The sequence below is a fragment of the Chiloscyllium punctatum genome, chromosome 2 (assembly GCF_047496795.1).
Source record: "Chiloscyllium punctatum isolate Juve2018m chromosome 2, sChiPun1.3, whole genome shotgun sequence".
Classification (NCBI taxonomy): Eukaryota; Metazoa; Chordata; class Chondrichthyes; order Orectolobiformes; family Hemiscylliidae; genus Chiloscyllium; species Chiloscyllium punctatum.
The window spans coordinates 26,033,867-26,052,238 of record NC_092740.1 but is presented as its reverse complement, the minus strand read 5'-3'; the positions used below and the strand labels follow the sequence as shown (position 1 = coordinate 26,052,238).

General features: G+C 43.0%; 1 protein-coding gene across 2 annotated transcripts in view; it reads right to left on the bottom strand.

Moving 5' to 3' along the window:
• neil3 (nei-like DNA glycosylase 3) overlaps positions 1-18,372 on the bottom strand; it is a 62,183-nt gene that overhangs the window by 15,981 nt on the left and 27,830 nt on the right. For both annotated transcript variants that reach the window (XM_072594595.1, XM_072594596.1), the window contains exons 4-6: positions 13,035-13,248; positions 8,939-9,013; positions 4,855-5,021 (exon numbers count right to left, since the gene is read on the bottom strand). In XM_072594595.1, the coding sequence (XP_072450696.1) occupies positions 4,855-5,021; positions 8,939-9,013; positions 13,035-13,248 (456 nt within the window). The remainder of the gene's footprint in view (positions 1-4,854; positions 5,022-8,938; positions 9,014-13,034; positions 13,249-18,372) is intronic.

The following is an 18,372-nucleotide window of genomic DNA, read 5'->3' as shown; positions in this document are numbered from 1 at the left end:
GCCCATCTGACCTACACTTTTCCATTCTCGTCAATATGCCTATCCAATGACCATTTAAATGTGGCTACATCAGAATTTTGTACAGCTGCAGCATGATCTCATCGTTCCGAAACTCAATCCCTCGACCAATAAAAGCTAACACATTGTATGCCTTCTTAACAACTGTATCAACCTGGGTGGCAACTTTCAAGGATCTTTGCACCTAGAAACACTACCAAGAATCTTATCATTAGCCCAGTACTCTGCATTCCTGTTACTCCTTCCAAAGTGAATCATCTCACACTTTTCCGCATTAAACTCCATTTGCTACCTCTCAGCCCAGCTCTGCAGCTTATCTATATCCCTTTACAATATTTACAAACTCTTTTCGGAACAGAATATGTAATAATCTTTAAATGTAGTACAGATTTCAGGAAGAGTTTCATAACCACAAAGAATGACCAATCTATCGAATACTTTTCCAGATAAACATGTGAAAGAAAAAATCAAATTATTTGAATATAATAGATGTTGACGTGGAGGATAAAAAGGACACTTAGTTTTTTTTCTGGATGGATGAATCAGAACAAGAGAATGAAAACTTCCTACTCGTTTATGCTGTAAAGTAATCTTGCACCTTACTGAGGGTATTTAAATAGAATCATGCATCAGATACAAACATCATGGTTCCTATAGCACGTCAGAGTCTGGGTTTTTATGGAAATTGGCTCACTTACTGACCACCCCAAACCCACTACACAACTACAAGGGTCAAATCTCTACTTGCATAATTAGATGCAGGTTTTAAATGTAAATTTGGTTCATTTCCAGACGTTTCGTCACAATACTAGGTAACCTCATCAGTGAAACTCCGGTGATGCACTGGTGGCATGGCCCACTTTTTATTTATGTGTTTATGTTTCCTTGGGTTGGTGATGGCATTTCCTGAGGTAATGTTATTTCCAGTTCTTTTTCTCAGAGGGTGGTAAATGGGATCCATGTCAATGTGTTTGTTGGTAGAGTTCCGGTTGGAGTGCCATGCCTTCTAGGAATTCTCACACATGTCTCTGTTTGGCTTGTCCAAGGGTGGATGTGTCGTACCAGTTGAAGTGCTGTCCTTCCTCATCTGTATGTAAGGATACTAGTGAGACGGGGTCATAGAAAGGCAAGGACTGATTAGGGATAGTCAACATGGCTTTGTGTGTGGGAAATCATGTCTCACAAACTTGATTGAGTTTTTTGAAGAAGTAACAAAGAGGATTGATGAGGGGAGAGCGGTAGATGTGAGGTATATGGACTTCAGTAAGGTGTTTGACAAGGTTCCCCATGGGAGACTGATTAGCAAAGTTAGGTCTCATGGAATACAGGGAGAACTAGCCATTTGGATACAGAACTGGTTCAAAGGTAGAATACAGAGAGTGGTGGTGGAGGGTTCTTTTTCAGACTGGATGCCTGTGACCAGTGGAGTGCCACAAGGATCAGCGCTGGGTCCTCTATTTTTTGTCATTTACATAAATGATTTGGATGCAAGTATAACAGGTAACAGTTAGTAAGTTTGCAGATGACACCAAAATTGGATGTGTAGTGAACAGCGAAGAAGGTTACCTCAGATTACAACGGGTTCTTGATCAGATGGGCCAAAGGGTTGAGAAGTGGCAGATGCAGTTTAATTCAGATAAATGCGAGGTGCTGCATTTTGGGAAAGCAAATCTTAGCAGGACTTATACACATAATGGCAAGGTCCGAGGGAGTGTTGCTGAACAAAGGGAGTGCAGGTTCATAGCTCCTTGAAAGTGGGGTCGCAGGAAGATAGGATAGTGAAGAAGGCATTTGGTTTGCTTTCTTTTATTGGTCAGAGTCTTGAGTACAGGAGGTGGGAAGTCATGTTGTGGCTGTACAGGACATTAGTTAGGCCACTGTTGAAATATTGCATGCAATTCTTGTCTCCTTCCTATTGGATAGATGTTGTGAAACTTGAAAGGGTTCAGAAAGGATTTACAAGGATGTTGCCAGGGTTGGAGGATTTGAGCTATAGGGAGAGGCTGAAAAGGCTGGGGTTGTTTCCCCTGGAGCGTCGGAGGCTGAGAGGAGACCTTACAGAGGTTTACAAAATTATGAGGGGCATGGATAGGATAAATAGACAAAGACATTTCCCTGGGGTCTGGGAGTCCAGAATTAGAGGGCATAGGTTTAGGGTGAGAAGGGAAAGTTATAAAAGAGACCTAAGGGGCAACGTCTTTGCACAGAGGATGGTACGTGTCTGGAATGAGCTGCCAGAGGAAGTGCTGGAGGGTGGTACAATTGCAACATTTAAAAGGTATTTAGATGGGTACATGAATAGGAAGGGTTTGGAGGGATATGGGCCGGGTGCTAGCAGGTGGGATTAGATTGGGTTGGGATATCTGGTCGGCATGAACGGTTGGACTGAAGGGTCTGTTTCCATGCTGTACATCTCTATAACTCTGTGTCTTTTTGTGGCTAGTTGACGTTCAGGGGTCCTGGTGGCTAGCTTTTTGCCCGTTTGTCCAATGTAGTGATTGTTACAGTTCTTGAAAGGTATTTTGGAAATGACATTAGTTTTGCTCGTATGTGTAGGTCTTTCAAGTTCATTAGCTGCTGTTTTCACGTATTGGTGGGTTTGTGGGCTACCATGATGCCAAGATGTCCGAGTAGTCTGACAGTCATTTCCAAGATGTCTTTGATGTAGGGGAGAGTGGCTCGGGTTTCTGGACGGTGATTTTCCTTTGCTCTTCATCCTATCATCTGAAAAATATCACCACACAGTGTATTCAAAAAGAACAAGTACCCAATTAACACAATCCGCAGATTTATCAGCAAAAAACCCAAAGAAGCAGAGAAAACGTGTCCAGAAACCCCAGCCACTCTCCCCTACAACAAAGACATCTCGGAAATTACTCAGACCTCTTGCCCACAAACCCACCAACACAGTAAAACAGCAGCAAATGAACTTAAAGACTCTATACAGACAACAAGCCAAACTAATGTCATTTATAAAATACCTTGCAAGAACTGTCACGAACATTACATTGGACAAACAGGCAGAAAACTAGCCACCAGGATGCATGAGCATCAACTGGCCACAAAAAGACATGACCCATTCTCATTACTATTTATACATCGAGGAAGGACACCTCTTCGACTGGGACAACACATCCATCCTAGGACAAGCCAAACTGAGACACGTGCGAGAATCCCGAGAAGCATGGCACTCCAACTGGAACTCTATCAACAAACACATTGATTTGGATCCCATTTACCACCCCCTGAGAAAAAGAATAGGAAATTACATCACCACAGGAAATGACATCACCAACACAAGGAAACAAACACATAAATAAAAAGCAGGTCATACCACCAGTGCTTCACCAGAGGCTCACTGATGATGTTACCTAATATGGTGACAAAACATCTGAAAACAAACCTTGCAGCTCAGTGAGCAAACTTACATCCAGTTACAAATCTTCTTAAAACTTGCTAAGATACAGGTTTAACAATATTAAAGAAATTTGATGTCATCCAGGACAAAGCTATCTAGTTGACTGGCAACAATCCACATGCCAAAACATTCACTTTCTCTACAAGAGCCATATCCTAGATGCAGAGTACATTATCAGGAGCCTGCATGGATGCAACCCGCCAAGGGACCTTTACATATACAACCTGCACCATCCATAAGAATATAAGTGCAGGTAATACAGGTATTTCTTCCATAATACCGATTTCGTCAATGCGAATTGGCTATAACACACTTGATGAATTGTGGACATTGTTTGCGTAACATGAACTTTCTGCTGAATGGGTTTAGCAGGATTTCCATCTTCTAAAGCGTGATTTATATAGCAGTTTCCCATAACATGATTTTCTATAGGATAAGATTGCAGAAGAACACAACTAGCATGTTATAGCAGAATGCCTGTAGGTAGTGAGGCCAGAATGATCTACAAGTTCTCCATAAAATCATACACAATCCAGAACTTGGATGTCTCCCAGCATGCTTATTGTTGTTAGAAATCAAAGTTTTGCAAATCTCATACAGGCATTACAATGAGATTATAGTTATCTTGTTCATACATCATACAATTTAACAACACAAAATTCTCAATTGACATTTTGGCCAGGTTCATTCAAAGTTTCACATTGCAACGATTCAGAGGACTCAGCACAACCTTCTCAAGTGCAGCAAAGATGGACAGTATTGGCCAGTGATGGCACACTAAGATTGAAAATAACAACTTCAACAGGCATCAGTGTAATTCATTCACTCCATTGACTTAGATTGTGATTCCGAAAGAAGGTCATTAAGAGGGAAGGGTTAATGAAAAGAAAAGCAATGAGTAAAGACCAAGGGTAGCTGGTCTAGTCAGAGTTTAAAATACTGGTTCTTTTTTGAGATTTGCAATATTTGAACAAGCCATAAGAAGTAAAAGTAAATGTTGAATAAATAGGTGAAGAGATATTGAGTTAAGGGAGGTGACTACTGATGAGAAGCAGTAAGTACACAATAGAGAAAATGGCTGAGAGTGATCAGAAATAAATAGGGGACAAAAACATTCAAAGTGGCAAGGTAGTGGGGAGCAAGAAATATGAATGAAGATTACAAGATTTGGAACTAGTGCAAAAATAAGAAAGTTAAAATGAGCTGGGAAGATAACTATAGATTGAAGGTATGCCTTCAAAAGTAAAAATGAGTTTGTAATAAAATTCAAGTCATGCAAGTTTGCCAAGTGTTGTATAGTCTGATCTAAAATTTATCTAAATTACAATTTTGAAATGATAGACAAGTTCATGTTGTCTCATCTTTGCTTCATTCTCAAGACGTATGACAAAATAATGGACTTTGTACATATTCAATACCTAATGTTAATCTGACTGGGATCTTCCTTCTGACAGCACGAACAGAAATATGTCATTCGTTTATTCTCCCCAAGGCGACAGACAGTGATTTTACCATTGCAATGTCCACAAGAGGAACGCTTGTATACTTTGTAATGCTTATACAAAGCTGACCCCATCTTACGACACTAAAACGTCGAAAGAAAAAGAATTAAATTATAACTGATGATGAAAAAAAACCAAATCTTCCAGTATTTAGTATGAGCTCAAACTGCTAAATACATGTAAATGTTTATCAGTACTGCTTAACAGTAGTTCAGGATCAGAAGTAACAATTTTGATGCTTATCTTGTGTAAAAGTTTTCTCGTTTTACCCCACATTTGATTTTCATAGAAACAACTAATGACAGCGTTATTCAATATTAATGTGTATTTGTATACCATCTTTAATATAACGTTAAAAATAATTCAAGTACATCAAAGATAAAAGACATTGAATTGCAGGAAAGCAATGGTAACAAAAAGGAAGACTATAAAGGAAAGATAGGTTTTGAAGCAGTAAGAAAACTGGGCTCAAGTAAAATTCTCCAAACATCTGCTTCAGCTGAGCCAGAAGCTTGTAGGTTCAAGCTCCACTCTAGAGACTCAAATAATCTAGCTGGACAATTAGACGGGACGATAAAGCAAATCCAGTTTATCTTTTCACTTGTATACAAGAGATTCCTTGGTATGCCTTGAAAAAGTTAAAGAATTCCATCTATCCTAGTTAACACAAAACATTACTACAACAAATTAACTGGTTATTATTTCATTGCTGTTTGTCAGACCTGGTTTTGTTGAGATTGACTACCACACTTACCTAGTCTATAAAAACAACTTTACACATATTGACTGAAAGCCTTTGAACACAAGACCAAATAGAGTCAAGTAAGGAGGCCACATACAGAATTATAAATGAGGATAGGAGTTTGTACTGGATTAGTGGTGCTGGAAGAGCACAGCAGTTCAGGCAGCATCCAACGAGCAGCGAAATCGACGTTTCGGGCAAAAGCCCTTCATTAGGAATAAAGGCAGTGAGCCTGAAGCATGCAGAGATAAGCTAGAGGAGGGTGGGGGTGGGGAGAGAGTAGCATAGAGTACAATGGGTGAGTGGGGGAGGAGATGAAGGTGATAGGTCAAGGAGGAGAGGGTGGAGTGGATAGGTGGAAAAGAAGATAGGCAGGTAGGACAAGTCAAGACGACAGTAACTGAGCTGGAAGTTTGAAACGAGGATGAGGTGGGGGAAGGGGAAATGAGGAAGCTGTTGAAGTCCATATTGATGCCCTGGGTTGAAGTGTTCCGAGGCGGAAGATGAGGCGTTCTTCCTCCAGGCGTCTGGTGGTGAGGGAGCGGCGGTGAAGGAGGCCCAGGACCTCCATGTCCTCGGCAGAGTGGGAGGGGGATTTGAAATGTTGGGCCACGGGGCGGTTTGGTTGATTGGTGCGGGTGTCTCGGAGATGTTCCCTAAAGCGCTCTGCTAGGAGGCGCCCAGTCTCCCCAATGTAGAGGAGACCACATCGGGAGCAACGGATACAATAAATTATATTGGTGGATGTGCAGGTGAAACTTTGATGGATGTGGAAGGCTCCTTTAGGGCCTTGGATAGAGGTGAGGGAGGAGGTGTGGGCACAGGTTTTACAGTTCCTGCGGTGGTAGGGGAAAGTGCCAGAATTGGAGGGTGGGTCGTAGGGGGGTGTGGACCTGACCAGGTAGTCACGGAGGAAACGGTCTTTGAGGAAGGCGGAAAGGGGTGGGGAGGGAAATATATCCCTGGTGGTGGGGTCTTTTTGGAGGTGGCGGAAATGTTGGTGGATGATTTGGTTGATGCAAAGGTTTGTAGGGTGGAAGGTGAGCACCAGGGGCGTTCTGTCCTTGTTACGGTTGGAGGGGTGGGGTCTGAGGGCGGAGGTGCGGGATGTGGACGAGATGCGTTGGAGGGCATCTTTAACCACGTGGGAAGGGAAATTGCGGTCTCTAAAGAAGGAGGCCATCTGGTGTGTCCTATGGTGGAACTGGTCCTCCTGGGAGCAGATACGGCGGAGGCGGAGAAATTGGGTATACGGGATGGCATTTTTGCAAGAGATAGGGTGGGAAGAGGTGTAATCCAGGTAGCTATGGTAGTCAGTGGGTTTGTAAAAAATGTCAGTGTCAAGTCAGTCGTCACTAATGGAGATGGAGAGGTCCAGGAAGGGGAGGGAGGTGTCAGAGATAGTCCAGGTAAATTTAAGGTCAGGATGGAATGTGTTGGTGAAGTTGATGAATTGCTCAACCTCCTCGCGGGAGCACGAGGTGGCGCCAATGCAGTCATCAATTAATCAGGATTCCAAGCTCATGTTGCCAGAATGGACCATGAAGCCGTAACTGCCCTTCTCAGAGTCAAGAGTCATACCAAATAACATGGACTGCTATTGCAGCTTTATAATTGTCAATAGCGAGTGCAGCTGTGGTAAAGCATGAGGAAAGGCATCTTTCATGGCCTTGGAACGTCTCAAAACCAACGTATTACAGGTGAAGTGCAGTCAGTGTTGTAATGTAAGGAGAAGCAGCTGTGAAAGGTGCTACAGACAGCAAAACGATAATGACCAGATAAACATTTTTAGTATTTTTGGTTGAGGAGTTAATATTGACAAGGTTGATGGGAAGAAGTTTCCTGCTCTTCTTCAAGATACAACCTCGTTCTTTTTAACACTGATCTGAGGAACAGATGGAGCATTGATTTATTGCCTCAGTTCAAAGACAGCAATAAGTCATTCTTTAACACACTGGAATGCAAAATGTAGAAATTGGATTTAACTGAGAAAACACCTGATTGTGAGATAAGAATGCTACCAATAACTCATACCTTGCACTCATGATAGGGGAACAGCCCTTACGGTACATAGGGCAATGGGTAGCAGGGGCTTGTAGGTGTTGTAGTTTGAAAAAGGAATGACTTGTAAAGTTAGCAAAAAAGACACTAGAATAACAATCTGGAAGTAACAAGAACATGGATTGATCTTCATTTGACTCCAGAACTTCAACAATGTGGTCTTAATGGCCCTCCAGGCAATTAGGCATTGTCAGTAAATATGGGCCGAGCCAGTGAAGCCCACATCCCATAATGAATTTTTAAAAAAGTCTTGAGTAATGCATTATCCAGAGGTGTGACTGTAAATCCATGATTATCATTAAAGTCAGGATGAAGAAGGTTATCAAAAGTGGAGCATTGGGACAAACCCAAGGTGGAACAAAATTATTTCAGGTAGTATATTGGCTGTAAAATTGCAGTAAAACATAAAACTAGGACAGTGAAAAGGAGGAACTAGAAATTATAGTGCCGATCATATCCACAGAAGGTGCTGAACTTCTTATTTGTTTATTTTTCTGATTTATTCCCAAGATCATGTACCTAGGAATCTTTGTGCCTAAGATGGTGGTGACCTTGTAAACCTTTCACTGCACTCATGTGAGTACATGTTACATTAGACCTAATTCTAAATCTAATTATAGTTGGTACTTTCTGCTTCTGAAACAGTAACTATTGTGGTACCTTGCTATGTATAAATAAACAGGAACAGACACAAATGACAAGCAATAAATTTAAAATGAGGTATCCTACAGAGAATTTCGATGTCTTAGCTAAGACAAGTTTGAGATAATCAGCTTTATGATTGTCAAGCTCAAGAAAAATACAGGAAGTTAAATATGACTTATGATCCTTTTTTATAATTTGTTCATGAAAACAGCTATGAATCTGACAAGATATAAATTGAAAAGCTGTTTTAAAGTCACAATTTTTGATTAAATCATTCCTACGTTGCAAGATTCAATAATGCTGAGTTTGGCCCAAGTAGTTTAGCAAAGATATATGGAAAATCATAGGTGCGAACCATTGCACTGTCACTACTTGACACGTACCACAGTAGATACCCAAGCTTACAGCTTGAAAAGAATTTTTCAAATAAAACAATTTAATAATGCTCAAGTGAAAGTAAAGCTTTTGTCAACTTCAATTCGAGGGAGTTAGTAGTCATTTAGATGATGTGAACTGTAGTTTTATTTTCAACAAATAGATACACATTCTTACCTTATAGAACAGAATTGTGAAGTCATGTGTCACTTTTACAAGATGGTGTATTTGTTCAGCTGATAAGCGCCAAATCTATGAAAAAGGATATACATCTGAGATAAGTACTTCGAAACAACCTGCTTGGAGGTGTTGTGAGACACTTTTAGTATAGGTTCGACTTGAATCCTGTCTTCTGGCCCTTAGACAGGGACATTACCACTGTATCACAAGCACCCATGCATCAGAGATATTTTCTAATCAATCAATCAATGACATTATGGCATACCTCTGGAGGAGGCTGGACTTAACCTGGGCCTTCTGACTCAGAGGTAGGGACAGTATCACTGCATCAGAAGAGCTCAATGTGTCAGAGATATTGGTTTACCTCAAATCATTTCCAGTTGCAGTTTGATTTTAAACTTAACTTGAAACAACTAACTGGCCTTACAGTGCCTTTTGATGTCACTAAATGAAAATACTCCAAAATATAAGTGCAAACTTTAACCACCACTGTAGTTTCGTTCAGGTGCAGGTGTTGCCTGGAGCATGTGCCTGAACAGGAGGTTGGCCAAAGATTGATCTTTTAATTTAAAGTGGTCAGAGAATTACTCGACAAAGAGAGAGGCAGGTCTGAAACACAGAAATAATGAATTAAAATTAACCTTCACAGGTTTACATTATTTTGTACCTCAGTTTAAGTGTAATGGATAATCTTTTTTCCAACAATGCGCAGCATTTAATAGAGGCCTCAAAGATTATGTCTGCCAGTTGGATAGCCAGCAAGAGCACTGTACCACCTCCGAGGGAAGGCCTGCCATATCTCTGGCACTCAGGCACTTAACTGGATAATGGCAACTTTTTCCAGGACAGAGGTTCTGCCTACCAAGAGGTGCTGGCCTTTCAGAAACCAGCAATTTTATTTAACAGCAGCACCACAAGGAAGCTGATGCCTGTTGTTAGTAAATCCCAATGCCAAGGCAAAATGATTTCACTGGATCGCAGGCCTCAGGTGAACACTGGTGAGTGGGTGTCACAGAGTAAGAAATGTGGAGGTGGTGGGGGTCGGCAGTAAAGGAAGGGGTGCAGCTCTCAGCTGGATCCCTTGTTGAGGGACTAAGGAACTTTGAATGAGACCCACCTCTGGAAGTCTGCAGCAATCCAGCACTGGGATTTGTGCAGTGCATTGGGACATTTACTACGAAAGCATTAAATGATTGCAGTTTGCTCTTGCATTTGAAATCAAACATGTGTGTGCATGGAAGACTGCACAAGTGGTTAACCAAATATTGAAGAAGTTATCAAATGTCATAGAGACAAGTCCCATTTAGAATTGCAATTCCTATACAGAATTAACAAAACATTCAAAATCAAATAGCTAAACTGTGTGGAATGTATTAAACACACAATTAGGACTGTAGCATTCTGCATTTGACAGAATTTTAGAGTGTTGTATAATTCTGAGACCAAAGCTTTGAAGTTTCTGGGATCTGTGCAATGATTAATTGAAACCGATCTCCTAGCAATCGGCCAGTTGAGAGACTGGTCAACAGGATAGATTAGATTTGATTTGATTTGATTACTTACAGTGTGGAAACAGGCCCTTCGGCCCAACAAGTCCACACCGCCCCGCCGAAGCGTACCCACCCATACCCCTACATCTACCCCTTACCTAACACTACGGGCAATTTAGCATGGCCAATTTACCTGACCTGCACATCTTTTGGACTGTGGGAGGAAACCGGAGCACCCGGAGGAAACCCACGCAGACACGGGGAGAACGTGCAAACTCCACATAGTCAGTCGCCTGAGGCGGGAATTGAACCCGGGTCTCCGGCGCTGTGAGGCAGCAGTGCTAACCACTGTGCCACCGTGCCGCCCAGCTCGGGGAGAAAGCTATAGGAAGGGTCTATGAAGATGATGCCCAGCAAATGTTCATGTTCATGTGGCAGTGGGGTTAAGAGCTGGAGAGACAATGGGAGAGAGAGGCACTAAATAAATAGGTTGCAGTTTGGGTCAAAGGGATGGTGTGTCGGACAATCCTTGCAGCGGATTGCTTAAGCAACTGGTGGCGGCGGGGGGGAGGGGATAGTGAGGGAATGAGAAAGGTGAGCGCATGCTTGTGTTGCTCTCCAAAGCATTGTTGAAAAACACTCACTTGCTTGGTCCATCTGTTCTGGTCTCCTTTTAACTTCTGGGTTTCCCTCGCTCTAGGGAACCTAGAACGCCAGCATAAATTCAAATGCTCTCATAATCCAATTTAAAAGGCAACCTAATTGACAAGTTTCAATTATGGATCCAACACTACAGAGTGGACCCTGAACAAATGCCCTTTCAAATGAAGTCACTCTTTTTTTATTCATCCCATCCTCTGCCAATGAATTAGCTCTCCTCCACATGTAACACCACTTAGACTACATATGGAAAGTAGCAACGGCCCAGAATGTATCACCTCAGTAGTATATATATATCTAGGTGAACTTGCCAAGTCCTAAAGGATAGGACTGTTAAACTAGTTTGCAGTAAGGGTTCAGGAAATCAACTTTCAGTAAAACATTTACTTGACCTAATCTTCTGAAATCCAACGACAGCAGATACATCTGTCCGTGGAATCATCAACAGAAGTGATCTTTACAGAACCTTTGTGAATACAAAGTTCCACTCTCATAGGGAGCATACTCCCACATTCTGTGACACTCACAAATGCACTAATTAGGTTAGATAGATTTTGGAAAGATCTAGCCTCTTAAGGCTTGGTATCCATGACCCATTTTTGGGCAATCAGCAGCAACTGAACCGTATTCTACCACAATCTGTAACAAAATAGTCCAGAATACCCCAGTCTAGCATCATTACCAAGCATATCTTAAAAATAAAGGTGTCATTCTGTTGCATGCCAAGCAGCATAAACAGCATGCAATAGACAGAGCTAAGTGATCCCATAACCAATGGATTAGGTCCAAGCTATGCAGTCCAGCCACATCCAGTTGTGAATGGTGGTGGACAATCAAATAACTCATTGGAAAAAGAAGTTCTACAGATATCCCATTCAATTATGGGAGGTAGGGCGGGTTAGAATCTAGCATATCAGTACAAAAGACAAGGCCTAAACATCCACAAGCATCTTCTGCCAGAAATGCCTACCATTTATGCCATCTCAGATTCCTCTTCCAATCCTTAACATTACAGACACCAATTTTCAGCTTATTCTATTCACACCACTTGATATCAAAAAAACTGTTGAATGCAAAACCTATGAATCCTCAAAATATTCCAGCAACACTACCAAAGACTTATGATTCAGAACTAGCCACACTTCTAGCCAAGCCTAGGTAGTACAGTTACAACACTGGTATGTACCCAGCAATGTGCAAAACTGCCAGGTATATCGCAATCAGAACCATCGCAATCTGGCCAATTACTGTCCAATCAGTCAAATTTCAATCATAAGCAAAGTGATGAAAGGGGCCAATGACGTTGCCTTGAAATGGTATTCACTCAACAATAAACTGCTTATTGATGCTTAGTTTGAGTTCCAACAGGCTCGCGCAACTCCTGATCTCATTACAGCATTTGTCCAAACATGGTTTCAATTAATTAATTATGGATAAATGAGCGAAACTCCAGAGAGGATGTTTGATTTCCTTTGACATCAAAGGTAGTACTTGACCAAGTATGGTATAAAGAAGTCGTTGCAAAATTGCAATTAATTATATCAGAAGAAAACTCTCCATCGATTGAAGTCATAAGTGGCACAAAAGAAAATGAGCATGACTGTCAGAAGTCAGCCATCTCAGCTCCAGCACATCTTTGTGGGAGACCCTCATTGCAGGCAGAACCAACTTCATCTACTCCATTAATGACTGTCTTACCATTGTAAAGTAAGAAGTAGGGATGTCCACTGATCATGGCACAACGTTCAGAACTATTCATGACTTCAGGTACTGGAACAGTCCATGACCAAATGCAACGAGGTGTGAACAATAACCAGGCAATTCGGGAGACAGCAATAAATGCTGACGCAGCTAGTGACAGCAGTGAATTAATTTTTTAAAAAATGAAGATCAGTTTCAATTAATGGCACTCAAATATGGACTCAGCTAAATAAGGCTTCTACCTTCACAGCAGGATGTAAGCTGCTATCAAACATGGATTCATTTTTAATGATATTTCCCACTCCAGGAAACACAGTCTGGTCCAACAGCACATCACAGATCATGCGAGCACCATGTTGCTTCAATTCATTCTCAGCTCGGGAATGACTGAATCTAGCCGAACAAACATCCAGTTCTTCCAACAATTTTAATTTCTGCTCGCACTCAGATGTATTCCTGATTGATGAGAAAACAAAATCAGTGTTAAAAATTACATACAATTTCCCCCTACACTATCCCATCATCATCCATGTGTTAATCCAAGGATTGTTTAAATCAACCTAATGGTGCTGAGTTAACTACATTGACAGGTCATAGAGTCATAGAGATGTACAGCATGGAAACAGACCCTTCGGTCCAACCCATCCATGCCGACCAGATATCCCAACCCAATCTAGTCCCACCTGCCAGCACCAAGCCCATATCCCTCCAAACCCTTCCTATTCATATACCCATCCAAATGCCTCTTAAATGTTGCAATTGTACCAGCTTCCACCACATCCTCTCATTGCATACACGTACCACCCTCTGCATGAAAAAGTTGCCCCTTACGTCTCTTTTATATCTTTCCCCTCTCACCCTAAACCTATGCCCTATAGTTTTGGACTCCCCGAGCCCAAGGAAAAGACTTTGCCTATTTATCCTATTCATGTCCCTCATACTTTTGTAAACCTCTAGAAGGTCACCCCTCAGCCTCTGACGCTCCAGGGAAAACAGCCTCAGCCTGTTCAGGCTCTCCCTGTAGCTCAGATCCTCCAACCCTGGCAACATCCTTGTAAATCTTTTCTGAACCCTTTCAAGTTTCACAACATCTTTCCAATAGGAAGGAGACCAGAAATGCAGGCAATATTCCAACAGTGGCCTAACCAATGTCCTGTACAGCCGAAACATGACCTCCCAACTCCTGTACTCAATACTCTGACCAATAAAGGAAAGCATACCAAACACCTTCTTCACTATCCTATCTACATGCGACTCCACTTTCAGGGAGCTATAAACCTGCACTCCAAGGTCTCTTTGTTCAGCAACACTCCCTAGGACTTTACCATTAAGTGTATAAGTCCTGCTAAGATTTGCTTTTCTAAAATGCAGCACCTCGCATTTATCTGAATTAAACTCCATCTGCCACTTCTCAGTCCATTGGCCCATCTGGTCCAGATCCTGTTGTAATCTGAGGTAACCCTCTTCGCTGTCCACTACACCTCCAATTTTGGTGTCATCTGCAAACTTACTAACTGTACCTTTTACATAAATGATTTGTATGCGAGCATATGACAAAAAGTAGAAGGCCCAACACTGATCCTTGTGGAACTCCACTGGTCACAGGCCTCCAGTCTGAAAACAACCCTCCACCACCACCATCTGTCTTCTATCTTTGAGCCACTTCTGTATCAAAATGGCTAGTTCTCCCTGTATTCCATGAAATCTAACCTTGCTAATCAGTCTCCCATGGGGGACCTTGTCAAACGCCTTACTGAAGTCCATATAGATGACATCTACTGCTCTGCCTTCATCAATCCTCTTTGTTACTTCTTCAAAAAACTCAATCAAGTTTGTGAGACATGATTTCCCACGCACAAAGCCATGTTGACTATCCCGAATCAGTCCTTACCTTTCCAAATACATGCACATCCTGTCCCTCAGGATTCCCTCCAACAACTTGCCCACCACCGTGGTCAGGCTCACTAGTCTATAGTTCCCTGGCTTGTCTTTATCGCCCTTCTAAAACAGTGGCACGTTTGCCAACCTCCAGTCTTCCGGCACCTCACCTGTGACTATCGATGGTACAAATATCTCAGCAAGAGGCCCAGCAATCACTTCTCTAGCTTCCCACAGAGTTCTCGGGTACACCTGATCAGGTCCTGGGGATTTATCCACCTTTAACCGTTTCAAGACATCCAGCACTTCCTCCTCTATAATCTGGACATTTTGCAAGATGTCACCATCTATGTCCCTACAGTCTATATCTTCCATATCCTTTTCCATAGTAAATACTGATGCAAAATATTCATTTAGTGTCTGCCCCATTTTCTGTGGCTCCACACAAAGGCCGCCTTGCTGATCTATGAGGGGTAAAAACAATGACTGCAGATGCTGAAAATCAAATACTGGATTAGTGGTGCTGGAAGAGCACAGCAGTTCAGGCAGCATCCAACGAGCAGCGAAATCAACGTTTCGGGCAAAAGCCCTTCATCAGGAACAAAGGCAGTGAGCCTGAAGCATGGAGAGATAAGCTAGAGGAGGGTGGGGGTGGGGAGAGAGCAGCATAGAGTACAATGGGTGAGTGGGGGAGGAGATGAAGGTGATAGGTCAAGGAGGAGAGGGTGGAGTGGATAGGTGGAAAAGAAGATAGGCAGGTCGGACAAGTCAAGGAGACAGTAACTGAGCTGGAAATTTGAAACTAGGATGAGGTGGGGGAAGGGGAAATGAGGAAGCTGTTGAAGGCCACATTGATGCCCTGGGGTTGAAGTGTTCCGAGGCGGAAGATGAGGTGTTCTTCCTCCAGGCATCGGGTGGTGAGGGAGCGGCGGTGAAGGAGGCCCAGGACCTCCATGTCCTCGGCAGAGTGGGAGGGGGAGTTGAAATGTTGGGCCACGGGGCGGTTTGGTTGATTGGTGCGGGTGTCTCGGAGATGTTCCCTAAAGCGCTCTGCTAGGAGGCGCCCAGTCTCCCCAATGTAGAGGAGACCACATCGGGAGCAACGGATACAATAAATTATATTGGTGGATGTGCAGGTGAAACTTTGATGGATGTGGAAGGCTCCTTTAGGGCCTTGGATAGAGGTGAGGGAGGAGGTGTGGGCACAGGTTTTACAGTTCTTGCGGTGGCAGGGGAAAGTGCCAGAATGGGAGGGTGGGTCGTAGGGGGGTGTGGACCTGACCAGGTAGTCACGGAGGAAACGGTCTTTGCGGAAGGTGGAAAGGGGTGGGGAGGGAAATATATCCCTGGTGGTGGGGTCTTTTTGGAGGTGGCGGAAATGTCGGTGGATGATTTGGTTGATGCAAAAGTTTGTAGGGTGGAAGGTGAGCACCAGGGGCATTCTGTCCTTGTTACGGTTGGAGGGGTGGGGTCTGAGGGCGGAGGTGCGGGATGTGGACGAGATGCGTTGGAGGGCATCTTTAACCACGTGGGAAGGGAAATTGCGGTCTCTAAAGAAGGAGGCCATCTGGTGTGTCCTATGGTGGAACTGGTCCTCCTGGGAACAGATACGGCGGAGGCGGAGAAATTGGGAATACGGGATGGCATTTTTGCAAGAGATAGGGTGGGAAGAGGTGTAATCCAGGTAGCTATGGGAGTCAGTGGGTTTGTAAAAAATGTCAGTGTCAAGTCGGTCGTCACTAATGGAGATGGAGAGGTCCAGGAAGGGGAGCGAGGTGTCAGAGATAGTCCAGGTAAATTTAAGGTCAGGGTGGAATGTGTTCTATGAGAGGCCCTATTCTCTCCCTAGTTACCCTTTTGTCCTTAATATATTTGTAAGTACCCCTTTGGATTCTCCTTAATTCTATTTGCCAAAGCTATCTCATGTCCCCGTTTTGCCCTCCTGATTTCCCCCTTAGTTATACTCCTACTTTCTTTATACTCTAAGGATTCACTCGATCTATCCTGTATATACCTTACATATGCTTCCTTCTTTTTCTTAACCAAACCCTCAATTTCTTTAGTCATCCAGTATTCCCTATACCTACCAGCCTTCCCTTTCACCCTAACAGGAATGTACTTTCTCTGGATTCTTGTTATCTCATTTCTGAAAGCTTCCCATTTTCCAGCCATCTTTTTACCTGCGAACATTTGCCTCCAATCAGCTTTTGAAGGTTCTGGCCTAATACCGTCAAAATTGGCCTTTCTCCAATTTAGAACTTCAACTTTTAGATCTGGTCTATCCTTTTCCATCACTATTTTAAAACGAATAGAATTATGGTCACTGGCCCCAAAGTGCTCCCCCACTGACACCTCAGTCACCTGCCCTGCCTTATTTCCCAAGAGTAGGTCAAGTTTTGCACCTTCTCTTGTAGGTACATCCACATCCTGAATCAGAAAATTGTCTAGTACACACTTAAGAATTCCTCTCCATCTAAACCTTTAACTCCATGGCAGTCCCAGTCAATGTTTGGAAAGTTAAAATCCCTTACCATAACTACCCTATTATTCTTACAGATAGCTGAGTTCTGCTTACAAGTTTGTTTCTCAATTTCCCTCTGACTACTGGAGGGGTCTATAATACAATCCCAATAAGGTGATCATCCCTTTCTTATTTCTCAGTTCCACCCAAATAACTTCCCTGGATGTATTTCCGGGAATATCCTCCCTCAGCACAGCTGAAATGCTATCCCTTTTCAAAAATGCCATTCCCCCTCCTCTTTTGCCTCCCTTTCTATCCTTCCTGTAGCATTTGTATCCTGGATCATTCAGCTGCCAATCCCGCCCATCCCTGAGCCATGTTTCCATAATTGCTATGATATCCCAGTCCCATGTTCGTAACCATGCCCTGAGTTCATCTGCCTTCCCTGATTGGCCCCTTGCATTGAAATAAATACAGTTTAATTTATTAGTCCTACCTTGTCCCTGCCTGCCCTGACTGTTTGACTCACTTCTGTTCTCAGCTGTACCCATCTCAGATCGACCTCTTTCCTCACTATCTCCCTGGGTCCCACTCCTCCCCCCCCCCATCTTTAAATCCTCCCAAGCAGTTCTAGCAAATTTCCCTGCCAGTATATTAGTCCCCTTCCAATTTAGGTGCAATCCATCCTTCTTGTACAGGTCACTTCTACCCCAAAAGAGATTCCAATGATCCAAAAATGTGAATCCTTCTCCCATACACCAGCTCCTGAGCCATGCATTCATATGCTTTATCCTCCTATTCCTGTCCTCATTAGCTCGTAGCACTGGGAGTAATCCAGATGTTACTACCCTTGAGGACCTCCTTTTTAAATTTCTACCTAACTCTCTGTAATCTCCCTTCAGAGTCTCAACCTTTTCCCTTCCAATGTGGACAATGACCTCCTGCTGGCCCCTCTCCCCTGTGAGAACATTCTGCACCCTCTCTGAGATATCCTTGATCGTGGCACACAGGGAAACAACACACCATTCTGCTTTTTCTCTGCTGGCCACAGAAACGTTTGTCTGTACCTCTGACTACAGAATCCTCTAACACAATTGATCTCTTGGAAGCTGACGTACCCCTCGTCGCATTAGAGCCAGTCTCAATACCAGGCACTTGGCTGTTTGTGTTACGTTCCCCTGAATCCATCATCCCCTATATTTTCCAAAACAGCATACCTGATTGAAATGGGTATATCCACA